This window comes from Telopea speciosissima, chromosome 9 (assembly GCF_018873765.1).
Source record: "Telopea speciosissima isolate NSW1024214 ecotype Mountain lineage chromosome 9, Tspe_v1, whole genome shotgun sequence".
NCBI lineage: Eukaryota > Viridiplantae > Streptophyta > Magnoliopsida > Proteales > Proteaceae > Telopea > Telopea speciosissima.
The window spans coordinates 39113850-39130642 of NC_057924.1; the positions used below are offsets into that span (position 1 = coordinate 39113850).

Consider the following 16793-nt stretch of genomic DNA (forward strand, 5'->3'; position numbering starts at 1 on the left):
TACGAATGCGAGTACTCACATGTTTGATGTGTGTATTGGCGAAGAATCTACTTTGTCAATTCCCTCATGTATTACTGTCAGATGTAGGAAGGGATAGACATGTGTCACCGACACCCTTTGTCTGAGGGAACCTTGTCACTTCAAAGTGTGATCGCATTCTTTGGTTCATCAATGACTGAAACTCAAGTGAGTCAAAGCCGGTGTTCTTAGAATGCGTGAACACTTTGTGAGTGAAGGAGTTACTCAACATGGTCACCACTGTCCGATTGGAAAACACCAAGATTGAGACTATCTGTGTATGGTCGGATCGGAATTTGGATCCAGTGCCATTTTGGAAATGGTTTTGCAAAAATCTATTTTACATAAAATAATAGATTATATATGATTATTTGAACAAAGTATTTTATCGAGTTTTGCAGGACCTGATCAGATGTATAGACGCTCTTATATGGACATGTACTATGGATTGGGGTTTGGCAGTACATGTGTACATGCCCTAGATTCCATAATGATGGTGTTAATTAGTGGGGGATTGTACATGATAATTTGTTATCATATAGGGAGTTATTTAGAATTTACTAAATTAATTGGTTCTTTATTTAATTAATGGATATGGTGCTAATTGTAATTATTCATAAATTTTAAATAAAATAACTAATTAATACTTTCCCTATTAGATTCTGTTTCTTCACCAATTAGAAGCACTTTGAGTTTAAACAGAACTGCCAAACAAAGAGAGAGAGAGAGAGTCAAACTGTCACAGGGATTAAAGTAATCCATCCAAGGTTTTAATTAAAACCCTGGCATTATAAATAGGACCAAAACACAGAGAGGGAGGCAATGCTCCACGTTTTCTGCCTGGCCCCCTCTCTCCTGCGTTTTAGTCTCTCTCTCTCTCTCTCTCTCCCTCTTGTGATCTCTTTTCTTCTTCTAGTTTCTCTCTACTGCAATTGAGAGCTAGGGTTTGAGAGAACCAGATCTGTGCTAAAGAATTTGAGAGCATCTGGGATTGGCTTAAAGAACCTTGGTAGCACCATTAGAGGTTCAGATCTGTTTACTTTGAGCACTCATTGGAGGAAGAACCATTGTCTATTGGAGGAGAAATACTTGAGGCTCACTAGGTTAGCAAATCTTTATTGATTCCTCCTGTTATTAATTATTAAATATTCATGGGATGCGAAATAAACCCGAATCGATTTATTTCCGTTGCGCATTCGGGTATGGGATGGATCCCTCTTTCCATGTGATGGATTAGAGATGAATTTTTCTCCTGCTATTTTGAGTTCCATAATTGCATGGGACATAAAACAGTAGGGCAGGGCATTGGTTTAACTGACCAAACCCTAATTGGGATGCACTACGGTTTCCCATGGTCGCGGGTTCCCATGGGCGACCATGGGAAACCCTAAAATTTAATAGGGCATCCATGGGCGACCATGGGCTAACCCAGGGCGTGCAATACCCTAATTGGTTTAGAATTGGTTTTCCTAGGGAAGCATGACTTGATCCCATGGACCATAGTTTGACCAATATCTCCCCCTTACACGTGGTCTCCTTTCGACCACAAGCAAACCAATTCCAAATGTGGCTCCAAAGAACCACGCTCGAGACGGTTACACCAACTAGGATGGGTCATCCCAGATGGTTATACAACTTCCAAGTGGGGACATGCTGCTAACCATATCCCACGTAGGGGTGTTAATGGGTCGGGTTGGGCCGGGCCTGCCTAAACCCTGACCCGACCCTAGAGCCCTTAACCTAAACCCCGACCCGACCCAACCCTGGCGGTCAAGAAACCCTCAACCACGACCCGACCCGTCAGGGTCTTCCTAACCTGGCCGGCCCGACCCGACCTCGATAGGGTGGTGAAGTCGAGGTGACCTGTTTTGACCCGATTGATATATATCAAAGAATATATCTAAAAAAAACCGAGAAATTCTTTAAAGAAGAAGAATAAGAGGGGAAGAAGAGAAAGGAGAGAGAGGACTTGTAAATTTAAATAAAATAATTCACATACATCTATAAAAATTCATAATAAAAATATTAGGGATAGGATTCTTTAAAATAGAATTCTAGAATTGACTACTAATAGCAGATCTTAATGGGTTCAAACAAGAATCAAAAGTGCATCAAAAACACCAACGTTTTCAGCAAATAATATGAAGATAGTAATTTGAAGCAGAAAATCAAATCTGATTTTAAAATAGAGTAGAACTGGAAATCAGACTTGGAATCACAGATGCAATCAATGGAGAAATTGAAATTGCAACAAGTAGGGTATTCACAAGAAGAGAATAGAAAACAAAACACGACCAGATTTGATGGTGAATAGAATGAAGAAGAATGGAAGAGAAGTAAAAGGATATAGACCAAGCATCTCTCCTGGAACTAGATTGGAATCCCACCGATCCTCAAAGCATCTCACAACAATATTCGAATCACACGAATTAGAAGAAGGCAAAGCCAATCTTATTCAATAATCAAAACTCGTGTAGGTTATGAGCTTCATGAACATTACCAGGACTCTATATTTATATGTATGCATTCAGTTGGTGAGCCACTTGAAAATATCTTGATCACTTGATCTAGAGCTAAATTTTGAGGTTTCAAAGACTACAGAACTGTAATGATTTTCCTTATCGGGTAACAGAATAATTTTCACTATCCCTTTCATACAATATATTTAGCTATCTAAAAACTGTTAAGAATCAGCATAAACTATAAAACAAGTGGTAGGCAACAAATGATACCAAAGGGTTGGAAAAGGCATGCAAAATTCTCGATCTCAAGCGGATCATTCACCTCTTCTGATACGTTTTGGATATTTTGGAAAATTTTGCCATTGATTCCTCAAACAAATAGCTATTCATCCGTTAATACAACCCACCCATTTGACTTAAAAAAAAAAAAAAAAAAAAAATAACCTGTCGATTCCCAAAACGCCCACCACCCCTGTTTTTGCAAAGACCGGCCAGAGATGGAAAGGAGGCGAAATCGATCTCCGGAACTGCAAACGCAGCTGACTTGAATCGATCGGCAAGACCTAACATCTCTAGAATTAAATCGAAAAGATCTTTGTGAAGCAATGACCAGTCACACTTCCTTTCTCGATGAAGATTTACTCTTTCTACTTCCATGGTTAAATGGGGAAGAACACGGAAGCGAAGCAGTAAAAAAAAGTTACAAGTTGAAGTCAAAGCTGTTAAATTTATAGGCGGATAACGGTCCTCTGAAACTTCAATTAACCCCTTCTAGGGTTTGACCCGATGAAAAAAAAAAAAAAAAAAAGAGGAGAAAGAGCAAAGAGAAGAGAGCGAGAGACAGAATCAAGAGCGAGATACGAGAACAAGAAGAACAATCGGACATACCTAATGGGTCGAAACTCGCCTTGCAGCTCTCCTTGTCACCTTCTCCTCCAAAGTCCAAAAGAGAGCGATAGATGAGGCTAATCCAGACATTGCAAAGGGAAAGAGATGGGTTTTGGAGACTCCTCGTCAGCCTTCTCCTCCAAAGTCCAAACGAGAACGATAGATGAGACTAATCCGGACATCGCAGAGGGAAAGAGATGGGGTTTGGAGACGGCGCATGAAGGGAAAGAGAAGGAAAGAGTGAAATGTGAATCGCCAGGCTAATCCAGGACATCGCAGAGGGAAAAGAGATGGGATTTGGAAGGGAAAGAGATAGGGTTTGGGGACAGCGGATGCAGGGAAAGAGAAGGGAAAGAGCGAAATGTGCATCACTTTTAGGTTTCGAAGGGTTTTGAGTTTTTTTTATTATTTTTTGTTAGTATAAAGAAGAATATAATATTTATAAATATCTATATATCTATATATTGTATATATAAAAGTATATATATATTATAAACAATTCAGGGTCGGGTCGGGCCGGGCGGACTCAACCCGAGGCCTAAACCCGAGCCCGACCCGACCTGCCAGGGTCAAGCTATTTCTAAACCCTAACCCGCCCTTCGGGTTGAAAAATCAGGGTCGGGTCCGGGCCGGGCTCAGGGCGGGTTCGGGCGGGTTCGGGCCGAGCGGGCTTTATTGACACCCCTAATCCCACGTGCCACATATGATAAGATCCCAAGATTTGGTGAGAGAATCTCGGTCCTTCTTGATAGCTTCCTATTCCGAGCTCGCAAGAACAACCTTACCAAAAAGGAAAGGGGTTAAGCCCCAAACTTGTATAAATAAGAGCCCTAAGCGCTCATGTAGGACATTTTTGGATCAATAAAGAAATTAGGAGACTTTGTAGTGTCCACTTCCTCTTTCCCAATTCATTCATAGCCCAGGCTAGTCTATAAGTTGCATTGCCAAAGGGTTTTCCTCCGGTAGAAATCTTTGTGCAACAGGACTGAATGTAATTGAAGACTTCCCCAGGTTAATCGATTGTCCGCTTGCCGTACAGAAAGTGTCGATACACTCCTTCAATTCATATATTTTCTATAGTTTAACCTCAGAGAAGAGTAGGCAATTGTCTGCAAACAACATATGAGATATTGGGTCGGCTCTTTTTCGAATTCTGAATCCTTTTCGAGAGACAGAAAGAGTGAAGAACCCTTTAATCATTTAATCAGCTAATAATTGGTTTTATAAGTAGAATCGACGAAAAGACACCAAGTCCGATGCGATCAAGATGCTCAAGAACTGTCCCATCCTACTATTGGGGTCCATGACCGAGGGGTGCCACCCCAGCATCATCTCCAGGAGGACTATCATCTAGGCCAAGACTACCAACAGTATCCTCTGCGTCACTAGAAGCAGGTCTAGGAGGAGGCAATGGGGGGAGAGCGTCTACAGAAGAAAACGACCCTGAAGAGGGCCCATCCGTGGACCCAACCACAATAGTGGCGCAGTCAAATTCACTAGACATCATGGACAATGGCAAGGAAGGCTACTTACTTGAGTAGTGCTCTCCCAACGTCAAGCCACCTACCTAGGAGAGTAGAGGACAAGCTGCAAACAATCAACAAGCGAACCTATAAGACAAGGTACCACCAAAAAAAAAAAAAAAAAAAACTTCAAATACCAGAGAAGGCAGGCGCAAACCAACAGCCAAAGGCGCGACGGCTCCAAAGGCCGGGGATAGTGGAGCGGTGCCAACCGGCGGGAGCAGTGCCAATGGGCACAAATAGGCCGAAGTATGAACAAAGAACGTGAGACCGAGGCATGGGCGACAAGGGCTCAAGGAGGTGACAAGCTCGTGACCGAGACCGCGGATGGGATCAAGATCAAGAGTAAGCAACACTAAGTAGGCCAAGGGCTAATAGCCAAGAAAGGAAGAGACTAGAGGAGAGCAAGGGAGACAAAGCTTCAAGATAAAAATGAAAAAGCTACGCTCTTGAACACTCTGTTCCAAGATAGTGGGGGGCAAATGATAAACCCAAAATCACACCGGCCAATTGTGAGCTGCCATGTGTCCCACCCCTAGGAGGTGGACCGTCCCAGGCCCAGTGGAGATCCAGCTCCAACGCGAACCACAAGCGTGGCCATGTGCGTGGACCAGGCATGGGCGCGGACTCAGGCATAGGTGCAGACCAGGCATGGGCGCGGACTCAGGCATGGGCAGGGACTAAGGCACAGGCACTGCCCCCTAAGGGCACGGACCGCGGACCAGAGGCAGGCGTAGACCAAGAGAGGGGCACGGACCAGAGACGAGCGCGGACCTAGATGGGCGCCAACCTAGATGGGCGAGAACCAGAGATGGGCACGGACCTAGATGGGCGCGAACCAAGAGAGCGGACCCGAACGTGGACATTAGATATAGATCGAACCCCGGATGTAGACCCCGATATTAGACCAGGCCACTATTGCCGCCATCAACGGGACATGCGCCACCATGAGGACTCTAGGCCACCGCCTACTAGTCACGTAGTCCCTGACAGACTCAAACACCACGGACCTTATCCGCCACACGCAAGCGTCTATCTACTAAGGACATCAACCCTACTGGGACACTACCTCCCTTAGGGAGACAACCAACCAACGAAGAACCCTGCTACCTAGACACTCTATCAACTACGAGAACTACTCGCCATGGACTGGGACTTTCCACACCGCCACATTCCACTATAGAAGAAGAGATACTCTACCCCCAAAAACTCATCTTGAATATCTTGAATTATAACTATTCATCTGTTTGCTCAGAGAGATCTAACTTAGGCATCGGAGAGTCCTAGGCTAGAACCACACCGGTTCTTCTTTGTCACCCAGGTCCTTTTACAGGTTACGGCACTCGAAGGGATCACCGGACGATTTCTTGACGCAACACATTTAATCAGCTAATAATTGGTTTTATAAGTAGAATCCGAACTTCAAAGAAGATCAATGACACGATATAAAATGGCTTAATTGATAACTCTGTGCGTGCATGAACGCAATTAAAAGAAATAAATTGTCCCGTGAAGAGCCTCAAGATTTCGGACAGTGAAATCTGCCAATTATGGCTACGAAACACGTGAGCCCCACAGAATTTCATGCCTCCATGCTCGCTGTATTGCTGTGGGAACGTGGAAATGGACCCAACCAGCGGTGGATGTCACGGGAAGCTCAAGCACACCCCTTCTTCTAACGGATTAATAGTTAATTTCGTTACCAACTCTACGACTACTACAGTCTTAGTAACTCGGTGCAAGTAAAAGTGAAGAAGACCAACTATAGTACTACTCTACGCTACCATAAGAGGAGCCATGGACGCTTTGTGGGAGTTGGAAGACAAGTTGAAATTATCAACTCAAGGAGCAATAGTTGTGTTTCTGGGCACAGCCTTTGCTGTCATCGGACTCTGTACAGCTGTGCTGAAGAAGGAGAAGAAGAAGAGGTTACAGAGGAAGCAACTCGTGGATGAAGAAACTACAGATGGGAAGTGGGGAGAATCAGGGTCAGGTTGGGAATCAATTGAGGATGCGTTGATAGGTTCTGTACGGTGGAGTGAGGCAAGTAAGCTTGAGCTGGAGGAGATGCAAGCTTTGAGTTGGCGAGAGGGCACCCCTGCAACTTTGCTGGTTAGAGGAAGGTACAATGTGGTGACACCAGTGTGGCAGAGTCACAACTCAGTGTCACCAGTGTGGCAGAAACCGATTCTGATGGGGGAGAAGTGTGAGCTCCCCAGATTCAGTGGCCTCATCCTCTACGACGAGCGTGGACGCCCACTTCATCATGATGACCCATCAGATAAGGAGTTCCTGCTCCAGGTGAGTTTCTTTTGACTCTTTTCTTCAAATGGATCAATAAGGAGACTTACAAGAGAGGTAATATAACTTATTTTCAGATGGAGTTTATGGTTTATCAACCTCATAGATCATTTTAAGCTCATGTTAATGTACACATTTCATTCATGGATCTGTATGGAACCCATAAAGATCCAACCAGAAATCTGAACCAAAGAACACCTCATTAAAAAGCTCGGAGCTTTAATGTGCAAGACAAAGCTGGACGTATAAAACTAGGGCGTGAAAAATATAGTTTTGAGTATATTTTTTAAAAGTACGGTATCTGCAGAACACGTAGGTAGCTAAACACTACGGCTATGTTCGGAAATTGTTTTAAAAAACACCATATAGTGGGTGAGTCATCGGAGTTAAGTCCAAAATTTGTTAAACCTGGTCAAGAGTTGTTTGGATTCGATAAGTGTTAAAATGATCAAACTCGGTCCGAGTTATTATAGACTCGGCATTTATGCTCGATTCACATGAAACTCAATGACTCGTTTTTTTTGCATAGGTAGGTGTATTGATTTATCATCCTTAAATGCATAATAATAAATATTAATAATAAGTTAAATGTATATATTAATGCACTTCCCTTTCCCTATGCAAAAGACCAAAGGTTTTGCCCCACGTGGACTGATTATGTAATGCTTGTTTCAAAAAAAAATTTATATATTAATGTATTTATTTAATTTAATAATGAATACAAATAATAATAATGCTTTGACTTTTTTTGGGAAGTGAAATCTTAATGTCTCTCAATTATCTTTCTAATTAGGAAAAAGTCTATAGGTCATCCCCATTCTTGGTATTATGTATATTAGTTATTAAATATATTTAAAAAAAAAAAAAAAACATTACTTGTCATGACCAGGTTTGACTCGTCCGAGTCACCAGGTTTTGAGAAGGATGAGTCAAGTCAAAAAACCTGATTTTCCAACTATATTCCAAACATCGCCCAAGTACAATGCAAGATTGACCGGAAGAGCATAGGTCTAACCGTTCGTTTTCCTTTGGTGTGCAGGAAAAAACTGTTATGACTCTCAAGGACCTACTGTAACTTCTCTCTGTTTCCTCATTTTCTCTGATTGCCAGGGAAAGGAAAGGAAGAGAAAGCATAAAAAAGGAGAAAGGAAAGAGATTAGTTTCTGAAGGAATTTCTTTCTTCCACTATGAGAATCTTGATGTGAACATTACTGCAGCTGTTTAATAAATCAATTTCCCATTACCTACTAAATGGCACAAATGCACTTCATTGCGTAGGCAAACATAAGCTAATTTATTTATATATTTTTTTGATAATAAACATAAGCTTATTTATGATGAAGAAGAAAATTTGTCAGAATGAAGAAAACACCATTATTACCAAAACTAAAGAGAAAGAAGAGAGCAAAGTTGTCTACCATGTACTAAATAATTCATTTATCCTGTTTTTTTTTAGGGGAGGGGAAGGAGACAGGGATGGGAAGGTACCTTAACACTATATAATGGATATGGCCCAACAGTTGGCACTAATTTGGACGGATGCCCATTTGGTGATGTACAACGGACATGGGCCCAAGCCGCCTACAAAGGGCAGGCCGGATACAACCCGCGCGTGGGAGAGAGAGCCAGCCACTTAAGTGGCTGACTCTTTCCCCCCTCTTTAGTCGATTCCTAGTATGAGTCTAAAGGGGGGGGGGGGGGGCTTAGGGTTTTGGTTATAAATAGAAGACCTCTAACCCCACACAATTGGAAACCAAATTTCCTCTCTCTACTCTTCAAATATTTGTGTTTTCTGTGGGATTCCATCTCTTCCCAAGGATTTGTAGTATGGAGTTCTCTATGGAGAAGCCTTTCCAGATATCTAAAGATTGAAGAAGATTTGTTCGTGTGCTCGTAACCAAAAGTTTGGTTCTTGATCTTTCTTCCACAATTATTCCATATACATTCAGGTATTATACAAACAAAATCTATTTGGATCTAAATCCCTCCAATATTGGCATCAGAGCCATAGGATTTTGGTTTTCTCCCATGATGGGAAGAGATTTGATTTATTTTGTGGAGAAGGAATTTGTTTTTTTGTTTTAGAGGCAAAATCGCATGGCGCCGCCCATGCCCATCCCATCTTCCTCTCTCTCTCTTCCCCCTTCTCTTTTTTTTTCTTCCCTGCGAGGCGCTGCCCAGGCTCATGCCAGCAGCAGGCCACAGTCTGTGGCTACCGCAAGCTTGTACTGCAGGCGTGTGCACCACGTGCGTGCAAGCCGCAGTTGTGTGCAACCAAACCGCGAGCCTTGGCATGAGGGCAGTAGTTGCTGGCAGTGGCCAGCAGCTACTGCAACCATAAATAAAAAAAAAGAACGTGGGGGAGAGAGAAAAGAAAGAAAGAAAGAAGATAAGTTTTTTTTTTTTTTTTTTTTTTTTTGATTGTGCAACCCATGTGCTTTTTTCTTGAGTTTGTTGGGCTGCACATGTGGTTTCTTGAATTTGTTAGGCTGCACATGTGCGTCTTAGATGAGATCCTAATATTGTGATTGAAGTATTTTTGTCCCATTCAAAAAGAGATGTTTTGTGTGATTCTTATTATGGATGCATCTCCTATTGAGGGATTTCTTGCAATGAGTGCATTTTATTTTATGGGTTGATCCTCTTATGATGTGGTTGCCCATTAGCAAGAAATCCATGAGAATGAAATCCATGGGAAGAAAATGGGAGAAAGGGAGTCCTCCCATATCATCCCATATTTTTCCCATGTAATATTGAAATAAATTTGGAGATGTTTACAAATAATTAAGATGTTAAAAATAACTTTCCATGGCGGTATTGGTTTTGTTTGACTCGTACCGTTAGGGAAACGATGTCAAACTCCATCTCATGCAACCTATGTTATTTATTTTATATTCTATAAGATGAAAAATTTATTGGTGCTTGTATAAGGGATATGTTTTTTTATGTTTGTGTGATAGAGTTGGTATTTAAATGTGATGCAAAGTGCGGTCTATAGTAGTGGTGTAGTTAGATTCTTGAATGTAAAGAAATGGTTGTAATTTAAATTTTATTTTTTGAGAAGCCGTGTAAAGGAAAGCTACTGCACTACGTATCACTTTCTTGTATAAACTCAGCATATCATTTCAAATACCAATATGAGTCTCTTATGTGAGATCCTTGTGCATCCGATGTATGGCGCATTATTATTTGATTTGAAAATGCCCTTTCTTCCTTGACCATCTTTTGTTCAAAATCAGTCAAAATTATATGTTCCCATGTCCACACACTTGTGAGATTTGATTATGATTTTAGCGAAATTTTTTGTCTCACTTTGTGGAGAAGAGAACCATTAATTTTAATCAGTGTTTCTCGAATATTTTGAATGTGTACTAAATGTCCTCTCTTGCATATTATGGAACGTAATGATGGCCACTAAGACCGTAGTTACTGACCTTAACTAAGGCAATAAGTTTGATGGAACCAACTATGACATATGACAACGTAAGATTCAATTCTTATTGAATGAGCAAGAATGCCTTGAACACCCGACCACTGAGATGACCAAAACCCGATGAGGGTACTACCACCCGTTAACCGTAAAGATAAAGAGCCCTATGATGCTTGGTTTAAAAAGGATTGTAGTGCATGCTTTAAAATATTGAGCTGCATGCACGACGATCTTATCGGCCAATATGAGAAGTGTGAAACTGCCAAGTTCATGTGGGACCAGGTTAAGTTAGACTATGGCGGTACAACAACTACAAGGTTATATGCCATGACCTTGAAACTTGAGATGTATCGTAAGAGCCCTAAGCACACCATGATTGAAAACCTCAAGGTTGTGAAGGAGATGTTAAGAAAATTGGATGATTCTAGGGTAAAACTTACCAATGAGCAGCAGCTTCAAGCCATCATAAGGACTTTACCTGATTCTTGGGCCTAAATGAAAATAGTTCTTACACATAACGACGGTGTCAAAACTTTTAATGACATTGCCACTCATGTGGAACTAGAGGCAGAGCGTCTAGAGGCAGAGTGCCAACAGATGACCCATGCTCAAGCCCTTGTCGCCCAAGTGGGGCAACGTAAGACCTTTGAGTCTAAGCGTAAAAGATAAAGGAAAATAGGGAATCAGATGCAGGCACAGAACCAGACACCAAATGGAGGCAAATCTGCCAAGTGCAAACATGGCAAGTGAGGTGGAAAAAGAGATTTTACCAAGGTCAAATTCTACAACTGCCAAAAGATGGGCACTTCGCTCATGATTCCACTGAAGCGAAGAAGGTATCATTTTTATCCCTCTCTCCTTGCACTTTTGTATGTACACATGTTTTGGTTGCCCATACCCAATATGCTTGGATTGTGGATACAGGAGCAACAAGACAAATAGCGTGTGATCGAGGGGGATTTGTAGATTATAGGAAGATTCTGGATGTCTCCCAGAACATCTACATGGGAAATGGCACAAGTGAAGCAGTTCATGGAGTTGGTATCTACCATCTCACCTTTTGCACTTGACACATCTTACTTCTTCATGATGTGCTATATGCACCAAAAATCCAACATAATCTACTTTCAACTTCAACACTTTTAACTTTGTGTTATTAATTTGGTTTTTTTATTATGATTTGTTTAAGATACATTTGGATGGTAGTTTATTTAGACAATATAAATTTAAGAATGGTTTTATTAAATTATATTTAGTAAATCATATGGTTTCTTCTTCATTTTTTATGATTAATACTGATAATAATTCAGAATTTATTGCATGGCATGCTAGACTAGGACACATAGATCATGACAGGATGACAAGGTTAGCTAGAGAATGCCTTTTTGGCCTACTTGCTAAAGTCAACCTATTAACATGTGAGCCCTGTTTAGCTGGTAATGCCCCATCGGAAGCCTTTTGGAAAGGCAATCCAAGCATCCCAGACCCTAGAGCCTGTCCATTCGAACATCTACGGACCAATGAATGTGAAAGCACACCATGATGCTTCCTATTTCCTTACCTTTATTGATGATTATTCATGATATTGTTATGTCTACTTGATCGCTCATCGCTACGACACATTAGATTATTTCAAATGCTTTGGACAGAGGTTGAGAATCAATAAGGCAAGAGTTTAAAAACTCTACGCACTGACCAATGGCGCGAATATCTGTCATATCAATCAAAAGAACTGTGTGAGGAAAAAGGAATCACCAGAAAATTAACTATTCCTTATACCCTGCAACAAAATGGTGTAGCAGAACAAAAAAATAGAACCATTTTAGATATGGTTAGGTTGATGATGGCGCATGCCAACCTCCCACTATCCTTCTGGAGACTCGCTCTTTTAACCGTAGTCTACATCCTTAACTGTGTGCCATCACAATAAGTTCCTTCCACTCCCTATAAATTGTGGAAAGGCGCAAAGCCCACTTTGGGGCATATGCGACCATGGCAATGTATTGGATATGTTCATAGTACCTCCCATAAGTCTGAAAAACTTGGTCCTAGAGCTAAAAAGAATATCTTTATAAGATACTCTGATAGCTCAAAAGGCTATGTCATGTACGATCAAGATGAAGGAATAACAGAAATCGAGTCCCGCGATGTTGATTTTTTTGAGACCGATTTCCCTAGTATTAAAGATGCTAGCAGAGATCTTGACCTCGTTGAGATAGAGACTGATGAAAACATTCACCTACTCTTGGCAAAGGTGGGGAATTAATAACTCATCATGAGATCTCCAGAGAGAGTGAGAGTGATCATTAACCTAGTGGGAGTGCGCCACTTAGGGAAAGCGAACAACCCAAAATTTAAGATCCTTTTGCATGTAGGAGCGCATGTGGATACATTCCCTGTCGTCATGTTGAAATTGAAGGGGACGTTCTCGTTTGTGTTCTAAGGGATGAGGACTAGCCAACCTCAATAAGAAAGGCACTCTCCTCTCCAGGTAAGGAAATGTGACAAGCTGTTATAGAAGATAATTGAGCTCTATGAGTAAAAACCAAGTTTGGGAGCTAGTTGACCTACTGCCTGGGACGTAAAGCAATTGGGAACAAATGGGTCATGAAGGTCAAGCATAAAGTAGATGGTTCAATTGACAAGTATAAAGCATGTCTTATGGCAAAGGGATATACCCAAAGAGAGGATGTAGACTATGATGAGACGTTCTCCTCTGTGCTGAGAATGGCCTCCATTCGCCTAATTTTAACCATATTGTCGCAAAATTGGATTTAGAACTCTACCAAATGGATATTAAAAAAAAAAAATTCTCAATGGAGGACTGGATGAGGAGATCTTTATAGCTCAACCTGTGGGTTTTGAGGTGAAGGGACAAGAGTGCAAATTATGCTGTTTCAAACGTTCCATCTATGACCTTATGCAATCGTCCAGACAGTGGTATATTAAATTTCATCATGCCCATTACCTCTATAGGTTTTGGAATGATTGAAGAGGATCACTGCATGTATGTAAAATGGTCTAAGGAAGGTTTCCTTATCCTATCCATGTATGTTAACCTACTGGCTAGAAATGACATGGAGTTAATTGTAGCCACTAAAGAGTGGTTATCCTCTATTTTTTAGATCAAGGACATGGGTGAGGCCAACTTTGTGTTGGGTGTGAAGATTGTGAGGGACTTCCCTAGGAGATTTCTTAGTTTGTCTTAAGAGACTTACATAAAGAAAGTTCTGGAGCGATTCGATATGAACAACTTGAAACCTATAGATAATCTAATGGATAAGGCATGTATTTTGAGCTAAGACTAGTGCCCTAAGACTGATGAAGAAAAAAACCAAATGTCTAAAGTACCATATGCAGCCGCAGTAGGCAGTCTGATGTATGCGATGATGTGCACGTGTCCAAATATATGATTTGCTATTGGCATGGTTAGCCGTTATCTAACCTAGGACTAGTTTATTAGCAAGCTGTAAAGAGGATCCTTCAATACCTCCATGGGACTACAAACCTCTCGCTCCCCTTTAGTGGTTAAAACTTGAGACTGAGGGGCTATAGTGATAGTGACAAGTGCAAATCCACTTCAGGGTATGCATTTATCTTAGGATGCAACATGGTTACTTGCAGTACCATGAAACAAACCTGCATCACCTTATCCACGATAGAGTCGGAGTATGACGCATGTTTGGCAGCAGATCAAGAGATCGTTTAATGCAAAAGATTCTTGCAAAGACTTAGTGTTTCTACCCACTCAGACAACGCTGTGCTTCTACATTGTGACAGCACAATAGCCCTGGTTTTTGCGAAGGACCCTAAGTTTCATTGGAGAGCCAAGCACATTCACATACAATAGCATTACATTTGAGACATGGTTGCACAAGGTGAAGTTGTTCTAAAACATATCTCCACTGGCAGTATGATGGTTGATCCTTTGACAAAGCCCATTGCCAGAGATATTTTCCTTATTCATGTTAGGAACTTGGGACTGAGACGGATGTGATATGTATTTTACTTTGAAACACTTTTATGGAAGGATATTTACGTGTATATCTTTTTCATTTATTTATGAAATATATTTGTTTGAGCGATATTTTGTGTACAAATTCATTTGTTATTGTTAAGATATCAGCAGGCATTAAGTCAATCCACTCACACGGGAAACTCGCCTTGGCTTTTGTAGATAGTGAGTAAGATGAGGCTATGAACATTTGTGCTTTATGGCACCTTAGTTAGAACTAAGATGAGACCTTATCTTTTCCAACTTGGAAGATACAACACTTCAACATACCTTGTAGAAAGTCGAATATGAGGTTTTAGGCAGAAATCATGAGGGTGATTGAGCTAGAAACTCAAGTTAGGCGCTTGGCGCAGTGACTAGACTAAGATCCGTATGTTGTTTATATTTTTTAGAGTGACATGCCCACCTCAATGGGAGTTACACCATAGTGAGAGTGACTAATTAGATCCCTGCTTCATCACTGTGTGAGCCACATGGATTATATTAATCCTTTAGTGCCCTTGTTACTTGAGACAATGTCATGAAGAGAACACCCAATGACGCTACTTTGATGTACTCCTTCGGATCATGAATGATGCGATCTAGCGGAACACGGACTGTTGGGAACAATCAGAGACATGAGGGGCTAAGGGAAAACCATCCAACACTACACCTTTGTTTTGTAACTCATTGTCTGGGTGACCTGTCATATTTGTGATCAATGTAGTCATGAGTACATTACATACATAGGGTTGGCACTGCTCATCATGAGGGATCGAGAGTGCTAGAACTAGTGTATTGGATTATTGGGGGTATTTCGAGATTGATTGTTAGTATTAGGCTTTGTTGTTTAGATGGAAGCTTGATATAGTACTTCTACCCCGTATAATCTCGTTAGGTCGTACACCCCATTTCATGTATAAAGAGTTATACAATTGAAAGAAGCTTAGATGCATAGTTGATCTAACACGCCTTGTGTGGGCGAGTGGGAGATGTAGAATGGACATGAGCCCAAGGCCCGATCCAAGCCACCCACAAGAGGCAGGCCGAACCCAACCCACTTATGGGAGAGAGAGCCGACCACTTAAGTGGCTGAATCTCTCACCCCCCCACTCATTGGTTGATTCCTAGTATGAGTCTAAGAGGGGAGTCTTAGGGTTTTGGTTATAAATAGAAGACCTCTAACCCTAAGGACACACAATTGGAAACCAAATTTTCTCTCTCTCTACAGTCCAAGTATTTGTGTTCTTTGTGGGATTCCATCTCTACCCAAGGATTTATGGTGTGGAATTCTCTATGGAGAAGCCTTTCCAGATATCTAAAGATTAAACAAGATTTTTTTTTGTGCTCGTAGCCAATAGCTTGGTTCTTGAGCTTTCTTCCACTATCTTCCCATATACATTCATATATGATCCAAATCAAATCTATTTGGATCTTGAATCAATTTTTCTAATAGGTGAGGTGGCTACTGGATGAGATTTTACGACGAAGTTGAGGTGATGGATCTCACCCTAAAGACCTATGAACTCACTTATTTTCTTCTTAGGGGTTAGAAAGCTCCAAACTTCCTCATCCATTATAAGAACACCACTATTGAACTTTTACAACTCAAAAGAATATAACCTTTAGAGCTTCAGAATTGCACACTCAAAAAATTGTCAGTGGAACTTAAGTCTCTTGGTCAAATAGCCTCTATTCATAAACATGAACGACCCTTGAGATGAATCTCAGAGTAAGACAGGAAAGTGGAAAATAGCATCTGGGAATGTTCACCGATGAATGCAATAGCCCATGAAGAATCAAATGAAATTCCATTAAGCATACAAGTAGTAGCTCCCCATGGAGATTGTTGCACCAAAACTGACATTCTGTGGTTATGAGTTGCGCTCCAAGAGGTATCTATGGAAGACAAAGGAAAAGACAACGTGAGAGGGCTAGGACTGTGCCCGGCAAAGACTCTTTGATGCTTATGTCAACTTTCTTACAACTAAAGGGAATAGCAGAGCAATATCCTCAGAGTGTGAAGTAGAAAATTGTATCATACCTTGCAATCTGGTTGTAGTTATATTTATATTGATGGCTTGGTAGAGTGGATTGGAGAGGAAGATCCTTCTCGGATACGCATTTGGGTTGATTTAGTAATTTCCATTTAGTAGTCAATTTGTGGCAAGCTTCTA

At 41.2% G+C, this 16793-nt stretch overlaps 1 protein-coding gene and 1 long non-coding RNA gene across 2 annotated transcripts; both read left to right on the forward strand.

The window, feature by feature from the left end:
- The first annotated feature begins 6589 nt into the window (after positions 1–6589).
- Positions 6590–8475, forward strand: LOC122640619. The gene is made up of 2 exons (XM_043833834.1): positions 6590–7192; positions 8232–8475. Exons 1-2 carry the CDS (start codon positions 6689–6691, stop codon positions 8265–8267), a joined length of 540 nt encoding a protein of 179 aa, XP_043689769.1. The 5' UTR covers positions 6590–6688; the 3' UTR covers positions 8268–8475.
- A 175-nt stretch (positions 8476–8650) lies between these two features.
- On the forward strand, positions 8651–16225 carry LOC122640620. Its single transcript, XR_006329708.1, has 2 exons — positions 8651–8742; positions 16073–16225. It is a non-coding gene; the product is annotated as an uncharacterized LOC122640620 (long non-coding RNA).
- The last annotated feature ends 568 nt before the right edge of the window (positions 16226–16793 follow it).

Excerpts from the sequence above, each read along its gene's own strand:
- LOC122640619 (XM_043833834.1), top strand. The coding sequence starts at position 6,689 with ATGGACGCTTTGTGGGAGTTGGAAGACAAGTTGAAATTATCAACTCAA. Across the intron at positions 7,193-8,231 it reads ATAAGGAGTTCCTGCTCCAG|GAAAAAACTGTTATGACTCT; the intron begins GTGAGTTTCTTT and ends TTTGGTGTGCAG.